General features: G+C 39.4%; 1 protein-coding gene across 2 annotated transcripts in view; it reads left to right on the forward strand.

Annotated features, from left to right (window-relative positions):
* The window catches only part of EPB41L4A (erythrocyte membrane protein band 4.1 like 4A), a 244,607-nt gene that overhangs the window by 87,512 nt on the left and 144,638 nt on the right, over window positions 1-12,457 (forward strand). For both annotated transcript variants that reach the window (XM_080678251.1, XM_080678250.1), the window contains one exon: window positions 7,211-7,315. In XM_080678251.1, the coding sequence (XP_080534377.1) occupies window positions 7,211-7,315 (105 nt within the window). The remainder of the gene's footprint in view (window positions 1-7,210; window positions 7,316-12,457) is intronic.

Genomic DNA, 12,457 nt, shown 5'->3' on the forward strand with positions numbered 1-12,457 from the left:
TAAATAAAAAATATGGTGAATTTTAAAGGCATAACATTAAATATTTTTTGAAGGGTTCATTTCTCCTTTGTGAAGAAGTAAACTTTGTGAAGGTGTTTGTCTTAAATGTAATAGTTATTCTGTGCAGCTGGTAAAAACCTGCCTTTCTGGTTTGTAGTGTCGTGTTAATCAGCAAAGGTGTTATTATTCATTTGAAGAAGAATTCTTTGTTCTGGTTGAAAGTCTCACTGATGGTATTTTCTAATAAGCTTGTCCTACTTGGGAGTCTTTAAGATTATAAGCCTCTTGCATTTCTGTTCTTTCCAGAACGTTGCTAATATGTCAGTAATAAAAGTGATCTATCTCTATTGGCTGAGATTTAAGTGGCACATAATTCATAATCCAAAAATATGTCACAGGCATTTATTTACTCTCATTTGAAAAGTAAATTAATATAGTGTAACATTTAAGTGAAGTTTTTTGAATGGAGTTATAAAATAAAAAGTCAGTTGCTTTCTTTTATTTTCTTCTTAACTGTTTCATATCTAATCTCCCTTATTTTCCTAATGATGGAAAACCAAATTCCTGTCAGATTTATTTCGTTACATGAAGAAAACTGTATATTTCTATAAGATTTACATTTAAAAATTTAATCTTGGGCCCCTTTATTTTTTGATATCTTATAAGTTTCAAATATAAGCTACTTATTCTTACACTACCTTTAGAGTCTGAATCTGTTGGAATTATATGACACTGAAACAAAACAATTAAAAGTAAACTTAAGTAGCTTTAAATCAGATAAATACCGAGGTCAAGATAACTGAATCTACTCAGCTTTCTCTTTGCTTTCGTAGGTCTGATTGGTCAAGAAAAATGGACATCTTCATAAAGAGGCAGGAAGAGAGGTTTAATTCATAGGCCACCATATTTCCAGTATTGCATCTCTCTTCCTTGTTTGTTGGCCCTTCACAATAATTCAGTGAACTTCTAGGCAGTCCTTACTTACTGTGTGCAAATTATTGGACTGGCTGAAAAGGAAGTGGTGTACAGCTCAGTACTTGCTTTCAAAATATCTAATTATTTGAAAAGTTAAGAGAAATAGAAAATAGCTTTGCCCTGGATGGTGTGGCTCAATGGATCGAGCGCCAGCCTGAGCACCAAAGGGTTCAGGGTTTGATTCCTGGTCAAGGGCATGTACCTCGGTTGCAGGTTCGATTCCCTAGCCCTGGTCGGGGCACGTACAGAGGGCACCCAATTGATGTCTCTCACATCTATGTTTCTCTCTCTCTCTCACCCCTCCCTCCCTCTCTTCCATTCTCTCTACAAATCAATAGGGGAAAAAAAAAAAATCCTTGGGTGAGGATTAACCAAGAAAAGAAAATGGCTTTAATAGAGACAGTCTAGTGTAAGTCTTGGAGATAAGCAAAAATGCGACACTTAGTAGGTTCAATGAAGGCAGAGGTCATAGTGAGGTTGAGGGGATAAGGGCAGGCTTTATGGAGAAGGTGACACCAGAACTGGGTCTTGAAGGGTAGGTGTGGTTTTGACATGACAGAGAGGAAGGAAGATATTCCAGATAAAGAGAACAGTAGAGACAAGCCAAGGCCCAGAGCGGCCTCCTGAATTCCTTCCCTGATATTTGTGTTGTCGCTCCACTCACATCTCATTAGTGGAGGTCCATTATGTGTTGAAGACAGTTTTAAAATTCTTCCTTCAGAAAATCCTGGGGCATGTTACTAAGTGCTCTGGTTACAGTTATATTTTATCTTGTAGCATCTTAGAAATTCCTCATTTGGGTAGAATTTCTCCTAGAAATGGTCAGAAGGACCTGGAATAGTACTAAATACAATCATATTCATGTCTTTCTTTTGCCAAGCACTGAAAGAAGTAAAGTTAAGAGACACGTTTTCCTTAAACCTCAAATGACAGTAACCATCTGACTTTGAAATGAAGCCTGGGCCTCAGCGTTTAAGGGATGGGGCACGTAGCCTCCACTTGGTATTTGATGGTCTGTCTGTATGTCATAGTTAGGTCTGCTGCTCAAAGGGCTCAGGAAGAATTTAGACTAAAAAAAATCTTAGAGTAATGTTTTTGGGGGGAATGGGTGTGAATTGTTTCTATGTAAACACGGTAAACAAATTGACAGCTCAACACCATAATCCCATTTTGTCTCTGTGCAAATTTCACTTACTTAACAAACCTCTTAGTGCATGAACCTGATCCACAAAATAAACTACCTCCATGAGCCAAAAAGGGTAATGACTAGTTTCCACTTGGCATACTTTCGCTTTTTAAAAATATTTTATGCAAGTAAAATGTGCATGCTCACTAGTCAGATGTACACACACACAAAAAAAGCTGATGAAAACCAACTCCTTCCCTGTCTCACTTTCTAGAAGTTTCTTAGAAGTTTTAGTCACTCTGGCCCCAGGGCTCCTTTAGGGTTCTGATGGGCCAATCAATGCTTCCACCATAGAGGCTCTTTGTATTACCTTCTGGGCGCATCTTGCTCTCCTCTCACCTTTTTATTAGTATACTTCTTTTTCATCTTCTAGAGGTTAATCATTTGCTGGCATTAACAGGTAATCAATAAATATTTGAATGAATGAAGTCTTCTTTCTTTTATAATATCCTTGATGGTACTTACTTGTTCTTTTCTAGTAATAAATCCCAAAACTGTCCTGTTCCTTACCCAGGATGTTTCTAGTCTGTTCTTTGGCACTTATGTCAGTTCCCTATTGGTTCTTAATTTTTTTATTCAAGTGTGACTTCTTTTTAACCTGAAGACTTTCAACTCGAACTGCCAAAGATAGCCCAGAGGTAGTTTCTATGAGGAACCCACATGAAGAATGAAATTGTTCAGAAGTGTAGCAGCAGAAAGCATCATAATAAAATTCAAACAGGGAATTCCAATAGGGGTCCGTTAGGGCAGGACTGGCAGAACTGTGAGCTGGTGATGTGCACCCCCCACCTGGTAGCTAATTTACTGCTGACATCCATGCTTTCTGAGTCCTGTCTATTACAGGATGACAGATGAGAATTAAGAGCTTGTCACATACATGTGTGCTTGAAGTAGTGACAGAACCATAGTATTTCTGAGGTTCACCTGGCTATGTTCCAGGTGTGTGTAGACACACCTGTAATATAGACAGCTGTACAGGGCATCATGAGACACCCTGTTTCCTCATAGGTCAGCTCTGGAGTCATTGCTGCACACTTTCCTTGTGGTTTCTCTGTACAGGATAACAGATATGCTGAAGGTGATATTTGTAAAGAATTTTCAGCACCAGATTCTATATAAATGTAAAACGGTTGCAGAGTATCGACAGACTATGTTCTGGTATTTTTGGAATGATAATTTGGAAAATGGTGATTTCTCCTATGCATGACATTTTTGCAATTTCTATATACTTTCCAAACTACTAAACTGGTTTTTTAAGCTTGCTTTTCTGTATGTTCTTCGTGAGTAGAGTATTATGTCTTTTTTATACTTTACAAGTAGACTGTATGAAAAAGCTAACATTTTTTTTTGTAGAAGTAGAAGCATAAAATATTTTTCATAAAGACAACCTTGATAAATATATATATATATATATATATATATGTGTATATATATATACACACACACACATATAAATTGATTTATGTAAGTTGATTTATAAATTTATTTATATGTAAATTATATGTAATATAACATAATATTATATACAATATTATGCAGTGAAATGGCACAGACTTAAAATATGTGTGTGTGTGTGTGTGTGTGTGTGTGTGTGTGTGTATATATATATATATATATATATATATATATATTATTTTTAAATCTGTCCCTATTTCAGTGCTATATGTTAAAGGATAATTCATTCTCCTTTTATTTATGAAGCATTCCTTTACCTACTTGGGATAGGAGAAGTAGGTTGGAGTGGCTCTACCTATTCTAGTTACTCTGTTTGCTCCTGTCTGTGCCTGACCGGGAGAAAAAACCCAAGGAGATTAGATCAAGATGGAACACTAGCCTCATATGCCAGCCTTCCAGAAATATTTTGAAGTAACAGGAAAGATATGTGTGTATTTTCCAAAGCAGAGTTCATAAGTGTAGCAGCAGAAAGGCTGGAAAATAAGAAAGGCTGATTTCAGCCGGCCAGAAACTATTAAAAACATTTTTTGAGGCAAAGAGCAAATGTGAAACAACTGAAGGTGAAAACCATACTCCAAAACATGGGCAGAACAATGGAAGGAAGTAGTGGTGGATTAAAGATTGTTCCAAATTTAGTTTGCTGTGGATGTACTGGGATTAGGCGAAGACCCAAGCAACTAGGTGATCTTATAGAACTGCAAGGTGCCCAGTGTCTTTGCAACCAAGAATTCTGCTTGATGCACTCAGATCCCTATGATAAACTGTATTCATGATGATATTTATAGTATACCGTTTAAATTTCCTATACTCTTACTCAAGATTTTTACTTGGGACCCTGGCTTGGTTCTTGGGCCCAAACCTACATAGTCACTTCTCTCACAGGGCAAGGGAAAGGAGGCTGGTGGATTGCCTGGCTATTTCTGTTTACTGCTTCAAAAATGCTGGGAAACTGGCTCAGGAATTGGTGGGGGCCACTTTATAAATTCTGCCTGCCACAGAGTCCAAGTAGAATTTTATAAGACCTACATGAAAAAAAAAAAGCATAAACTTTCCTTGAAGGATATAAAAGAAAACCATATAGGATATCATCCCCCCCTCCCAATTCTGTCAATTAAATTTTATTCATCAGATTCCCAACAGAATTGTTTATTAAATTGGCAAGCTGGTTCTAAACTTCCTCTAGTAGAGAAAAATGCCTAAGAATTGGCAAAGATAATTTTGAAAAAAGAATCAACAAATTAAACTAAACTCATTACAATCATAGAGGATTGGTCCAGCAATAATTCATGGAATTGAATGAGGGTTCATTTAGTAGATGATAAAGTTGTTTCAAATCCTAAGAAATTATGGCCTTCCTGGTGAAAGATGGTGCAGTTGTCTATCCATTTTGAGAAAAATTTAGGCCTTTATCACAAGTACAAAAATAACGTCCAGACAGAGTGAAGAGCTAAATATACTAAGTAAAATTGTATTAGAAATACTTAATAGAATTTGCTCATTAAATTTGGGTTAGAGAATGCCTAACCCAAATGGTAGGAAATGCAATTGATTAGTAAGCACATACATAATAGAGCAATTACCCTCTCTCCCTTTTTGCTCAATCAAATTGGAAAAATTTTGTTCAATCCAAATGTTGGCAAAGGTGTGGGAAAACACACTCTCATTGAATGAATTGTAATGGTCTTTTTGGCAGTGCCCATTGTAATTTTAAGTATGCATATCCAACATAAGTTAGAGGAAAACAAAATACCTATGGGATTTGAAATAAGAATCATTTTCTCCCAGTGTGTGCTTTTATCACCTGTTTTATTATACATTTAATCAAAACATTTCCCTTATGTTAGACATTCATTTTCTAAAAGCAGTGCAATATTGAGTACTCACCCTACGGGAGTGAGCATGCAACCTGAAGTCCCTGAGGGAAAATGCAACTGGACGAAGCCCTACTTCATTAACACAATATGTGACTTCTTGGGGGCTTTTTTTGTTTGTTTTTTTACTATCCTGTTATATCTGCCAGTGATGGGGCAAAAGAAAGGAAACGTCCATATCTGTATGTGTACCATCGAAATGGATTATTGTCAAGATTAATGTGGTATGTGGATAGTGCTTGCTGATTAAATGTTTATCTCTTATGTGTGAATAATTGGTATTTAATCTATTTAGCGGTTGCCAACCAGAGGTCCACGGACCACTGGTGGTCCCTGAGGTCCGAAAGGTTGGTGACTGCTGTTAAATCAGATGATAAGAATCTTAATTTAAAGAATTTGTATATGTAATGGGAGAGGGAGAAGAGAGATTAGATTTTTAGATAGGTGTCAGCATTTACAAAGCAGCCAAGGGGAATGTTTCCTTCGTTTTTGCTTATATGCAAACTAGAGGCCTGTTGCATGAAAATTCATGCACTGGAGGGGGGGTCCCTCAGCCTGGCCTGCACCCTCTCACAGTCCAGGAGCCCTCAGGGTTGGGAGGCCATCTGGCAATCAGGAAGGTGATGCCCCATCACACCTCTGCTGCTGCCACTGTTGGCAGTGCAAGCCTTGGCCGGCCCTGGTTATCTGAGCCTCGGGCGGCTCTGGGCGGCTGGGCAGCCACCATCCAAGGCTTGCCTGCACTTCGGGCGTCAGCTGGGCAGCCTCCATTTAAGGCTTGCCTGCACCTCGGGCCGGCACTGGGCAGCTGGGGGGCTGAGGGGACTGGGGGACTCCAGAGGCAGGCGTGTGGAGCGTCTGGGGGCTGGGCGCTGCCATCTTTGAGAGCATGGCAGTCAATTAGCATATTCCCTCCTTATTGGCTGCGGGCGCTGCCATCTTTGAGGGTGGGGAAGTCAATTAGCGTATTCCTTATTGGCTGCGGGCGCCGCCATATTTGATGGCGGGACAGTTAATTAGCATGTCCCTTCCTTATTGGCTGTGGGCGCCATCATCTTTCAGGGCAGGACAGTCAATTAGCATATTCCCTCATTGGCTGTGGGTGCGGCCATCTTTGTGACGGTGTGAGGGTCAATTAGCATATCCCCTCTTTATTAGATAGGAAGATACCGTAAAATATTTTCACTAGGGTCTTTCAGAACATTAACTTTGACATTTTTAATCTATGGGTTTATTAGTTGAGGGTTGAAAATAAAAGCTTTGGCTATTGTTATTTAATTTTACTAGTATATATCTTCTGTATTGGTTGTGAGAGTAACACTGTAGGTGAAAATTGCTTTTTAAAGTGAAAGAGTTGTGGGATTTTAACCAACATAAGTGTTTTTTAATGAATTTGTTAGATGCTCTTTATATAAATGATTCTTTATTAAAAGAATTTTTCCTGAAGATAATTCACAATACCACAAGAAAATACATTTATATTAATTTAAAACCCATTACAATTTTAAGATTGTTTTCCAAGGCAATTTCTGTCATACACATTACTTAAAAACCCCTTTTTTTTCTTTGTAACTGAGGCAGAACTTATAGAGGGAACTGTGGGTTAATAAAATTGTTCCTGTTGTGAGTGAAGCTAATAAAAGATGAGGACTAACTGTGTCCCACTGAGAATAACAAAACACCTTGTTAAATATAAAAATAAATCTGTGAATTATTTTTGCAGAAGTCAACGAGAGGTTCCGTTGTCCTTGACCATGTATTCCGTCACATAAACCTTGTGGAAATTGATTATTTTGGGCTGCGTTACTGTGACAGAAGCCATCAGACAGTAAGTACAATGACTTCGTATTAAATGTTTCTGGTTATAACTTTCACTCTATCTCTGGCCTTTCCTGTGTGGTTTTAGGTAGTTAGGGTCCTTGTAAATGAAAATGACTTTGAAATCCTTAAACATGTTTTCCCTGGCTAATTTCTTTGCATTTCCCCCCAAAAGTCTGTAGTGTTGCAGGATTCACAACTCATATGATAGCACTCCTCTTCACAGATGCTTACCTGGTTTCTACTTTTTGCAACCATATCAAGAGTACTTTTCATTTGTGCTGTTAAGGACTAAATAAACCAGTGAATGTGTTAGGAGGCAACTGGCTGGTCTATTGAAGTGACAGATATTACTGCCTTTTAAGAAAGCAAATTGTTAAAGAGAAGAAATATATACAGTGTGAAAAGGTGACTAAGTTTCAGGAGTTGGATGAGCAATTTTAAAATAAGTAAGCAATTATAAAATTCATGAGCTTGATGGATTATGAGTAATAAAAGTAACCAAGCTTTTGGTGTCTAATGTCAGTTGTTCACAAGGGTTTAACTCAGAACATCTTCCTGGCTGTTGGATGATGGTTATGTTACCAGAAAGGGGACCTGGCCCTGACTGGGTCTGCCTAGGGCCGGCCGGTAGTGTGTGGGTTCTGGACTTTGTGCTGGAGAAATGTCATAGCATAAATCCAGGTGAATTTTAGAAGATGTGTATTAAAGCTGGGGACAGTGAAACAAGGAAGGGCTGGGGAAATGAACCTAGGCTGGGCTGCTTTGGCTCAGTAAGAAGTCAGAGAAAAGGGGGCTTTGGGGGCACGTTCAGGAGGTTTGCCTGGGGTGAACTGCCACTGCCTGCTGCTGCCCTAGTTGTAAGCCTGTGGGGTCCCTAAGCATTTAGGAAATGCATGCCTGTGGGGAAAGATTGCGAGGGGAGGGGAAGAGGCTGGGGTGAGCTCCTGGGAGAAAGAGTGCACGCTGGACCTTCGCTTTGAGGGGTTTTAAAGGCTGGGCATTTAGTGGAAGTTTTAGAGGAGGATCTCAATAGAATATCCATCGGCTTTATGCTGATGTACCAAAATGAGGTTTATTGTCTTCTTCTTGGGTGTGGTTGGCAAATGGCACTAACTGGATTTCTGCTGTCTCCCTGAGTAGGGTGATTTAAACTATTTACCCTCTAGTTGGCGAGAAGTGCAAACCATTTACTCTCAAGCGTCCCTGGTTTAGGAAAGATAGGATTTACTAGATGGCTCCAAACTGCTGTTTCTTTCTTAAAAAAAAAAAAAAAAAAAAATCAATATATATAGATTTCTGAGAGGAAGGGAGAGGAAGAGAGAGATAGAAACATCAGTGATGAGAGAGAATCATTGATCGGCTACCTCCTGCATGCCCCCTACAGGGACTAAGCCCACAACCCAGGCATGTGCCCTGACGGAATCGAATCCTGACCTCCTGGTTCATGGGTCAGCGTTCAGCTCAACCACTGTTTAACCATCTGCCTCAATTTCTCTGTTCCTTGTTCTGGCTTACTGGCCTGTCTCAGAGAGTTACAGAAACTCATCGCATTGGTTATTATTGAGTCTACATGGTTATAAGGCTCAGAAGCTGTTAAACAGAGGAAAGACTTTGGAGGTCATGATTTAGAGGTACAAAAGGATATTTATTAGTGACTTTTGTTTTAGTCTAAGAAAGATATTAACCTCAAATAGACACAGTCATAGGCAAAATGCTTATGCTCACCTTAAAAATACCCTATTTGACTTACCTTTTATTTTTCATGCTGCTTTCCTCCTGTTCGAATAAAGTTTTCCTCTTTTTTCATTCAGTTCTTGCAGCCTCCACTTGGTCATCTGGGGTCTATTCAGTGAGGAACATGTTTGCTGGGTGGTGTTTTCTTCTCAGGTCCCAGGAGGCAGGCAAATGGAATGTTATTGATGGTGATAAGTTGTGATTTTTTTTTTTTTTTTGAGCTGGTTCCATAACTTGTTCTGTTTCATAGGGGTGTTTCACAAAATAGGAATAAAAAATTGGGTGTGTTGGTTAGCTTTCAACAGAAAGAAATGACTTTCTAAAAGCAAGACATCATGAATGCACACTTCAAAGAAAGGGAATAACATATTCAGAGTTCACTGAATTCTGTCCCATACAGGCCGTACGTCAATATAGCAGAACTGTAAATCTATACTGAAAGATTAGATTGAAGGCCGTAGAAGATATCTTGCATGACATTCATATTTTTGAAATAACATTTTTCCTAGCAGAAAAATAAAATACAGTTTTCTGATCTTATCTCGTATGTCAGACCTCGCCTGGAAAGACTGACTGTCTTGCTAAAATTATATAGACCTTATCTGCCTTTTCTCCCCCCCACCTCCCTTTTCCAAAGGGGGAAAAATGTGAAAAGCTAGAGAATTTCAAACAATGGCCTGTGTCTACAAAATGAATGAGCAGTTAGTATTGATAGTTTAGTTAAAGTTTTCCAGGGCTTTTATTAAGATCAAAAAAAGGTTTTTTTTCTTACTTTTACTCCTGAAGTTTGTCATTTGTGATAGTGTTTGTGTTACATGTTTTAGGAGAAAATAAGTTACACAATTAGAGAGGGAACGCTTGTAAGTAATTTCTTTTGATCAGGAGCGTAAATCACATGAAAAAATGATTTTTTATCTCCTGAAATTTTTTCTGGTGAACTCAGATGAAACAGAGGTGATTTGTAAACATGCATAGTCTTTGCACGTTCACTGTCTGGATGTCTGATGTTCCTTTTAGTTGTGGGAAGGCGTGAGAATAAGAGCACACAGTTCTGGAGGGCTGAGTACGTGCAGGTGGGAACATACGAATCCATTCCCAACTCACTTCTCACGGGGACTGAGACAGAACTTAAGGATTTCTCTGAGGAAAAACTCAGGCAGGCTTTCTGCTCTGGAATGGCAACCACCCAAGGCCCAACCTTAAGTTTCTAGGGAAGTTGGTGATAAACTCAAATTCGTATTTTCTTGTCTTCTCTCTATATTAGTAGGAGCAGCCCTGTATAACTCATAGTTACTTAATGTAAATATCCCATAGTTACTTATGGTAAATAGGAATTTAAAGAATACCCTATGTTGGAATGCACAGGACATAGTAAAAAAATTTGCCTTAAAACTAGAGTAATGAATTTCATAAATCCATAGTGTCCATTCGAATGGGTTTTGTATATTGCTCTGCTCTTCTCAGCACCCAGAAGTTTATTTTTAATGGGGAATGCCTGTGTAACAATCTATAGTATAATTAAGATCTACATAGAGAATATTTTGAGGCTCTTAGAAGTACCACTTAGGCTGACACTTGAGGTAAATAAAAAGAGAACTTGGGAGAAGAAGCTCTGGGGATAAAGGGGAATAAAGAGCCCTTGCCAGTTTGGCTCAGTGGATAGAGCATAGGCTTGTGGACTGAAAGGTCCCGGGTTCAATTCTGATCAAGGGTGCATGTGGGAGGCAACCAATGTGTCTCTGATGTTTCTCTCTGTCTCTCCCCCTCCCTTTCAGTTTCTCTAAAAATCAATAGAAGAAATATCCTGGGGTGAGGATTAACAAACAAACAAACAAAAGATAACAAGGGAAGAAGAGATGACTCACTTGCAATGAAAAGCCCTAGGCTCTCTCTTCCATTAGCAAAGGATCATGCCTGGGGCTATGCCCCAAACACTGGTGGGGGTGGGGAGGGAGGGTGGGACTGGGTAACCTGCAGCACTGTTAGTCAGCCAGTTATGGCCAAAATATAAGCAAGTGAGCTGGACTGGCAATGGCTCTAGGATAGGCAGCTATCCTAGAGAACTGGAGAGCAATATGCCTGATGACAGATGGACAGATGTCCATTCCTAGGACAGATGAACATTGCATGGCAGGGAACTTGTCTGCCCTGGAGGATCTAGACCATTTATCATTACCCCTCATCATTATTGTCATCAGTGCACAAGGCACTATTGAATATTTTCCATATGTTGTCATGGCATGCTCAGAACACCTGTACAAGTTTGATTTTATTATTCTACTATTAGAGATAAGAAAACGGAAGCTAAAAAGGTTAAACAACTTCCCCCAGGTCACATAATCATCAAGTATTAGGACCAGATTTCAAATTCAAGTCTTCATGTTTCCAAGAATTTGCAACCACTATAATAACCTGACCAGAATGCATGTAAGATAAAGAGGCTCTGCATACTTAGGATACTAAGGATTTGTCTCTTTCTGGGCAATTTACGTATTAACGTGTGTTGAGAGGAGTTAAATGGTGTTTTACAATAAGGTAACTTCTCAGGTTGACCATGTGGCAAGAGTAGTTTATTTTGACCTTAGTGCATGGGCTCATGGTTCCTTTACCAGTTAGTTAATGAATGCCTAATATGTGCAGACTGTGTACCTCTCTGTTTTTCACATAATCTCAGGAATTCTAGGGAAAGGGCAATTACTGCCTGAAATATTAAATGGGAAAAATATGAATTTTATTAAATTACTAGAGGCCCAGTGAGCAAAATCACACGGACCCACCCACCCGCACGCGCCTCGCTGCACTTGCCTCCCCACTCGCCTCCCCGTGCCCACCTCACCAGGCCCGCCTCGCTGCGCCTGCCTCGCAGCCCCGCCCGCCTCCAGCCTTGCTGCGATTGGAGCCTGTGGACCGCGGGGGAGGGACCGAGAGGTGCTCCATGCACTTCATGATGACCCTTCATTTGGTCCTTATGGCGTTACGGCCACAGGCCTTTTATAATATAAATAACTGGGAAGTTCATGAAGCAGATGCATTGATTTAGGTGTTACCTATGTGTAAAGAGAAACAGCTAGACTGACATAAACCTTGTTAAGGCAAACTTCTCTCTAAGGAGTACAGCTGACTTGATTTAGAACATTTTGGGCACCATAATGTCTTAACTTTACTTCTCAGGTAGGGTCTGTAAAAGGATCTCAAGAAAATAAAAGGAGTTCTTCATGAAGACACATTATTGAGACCGAATCAACACTGAGCTGCATGTGTTAACCCAAGCTTTCTTTTATAAAGCAATCTCTTCAAGATGCACCATGAAGTTCACATACTTGCAGTTCCTTTTCCTATAGACAAACGTGAAAGCATTTAGCCTGGGCATTGAGCCTACTTTCTGTTCTGCGCTGGCCTCTGTCATCAGGTTCTT

Source organism: Plecotus auritus, assembly GCF_963455305.1.
Source record: "Plecotus auritus genome assembly, chromosome: 7".
In the NCBI taxonomy this organism is placed as follows: Eukaryota; Metazoa; Chordata; class Mammalia; order Chiroptera; family Vespertilionidae; genus Plecotus; species Plecotus auritus.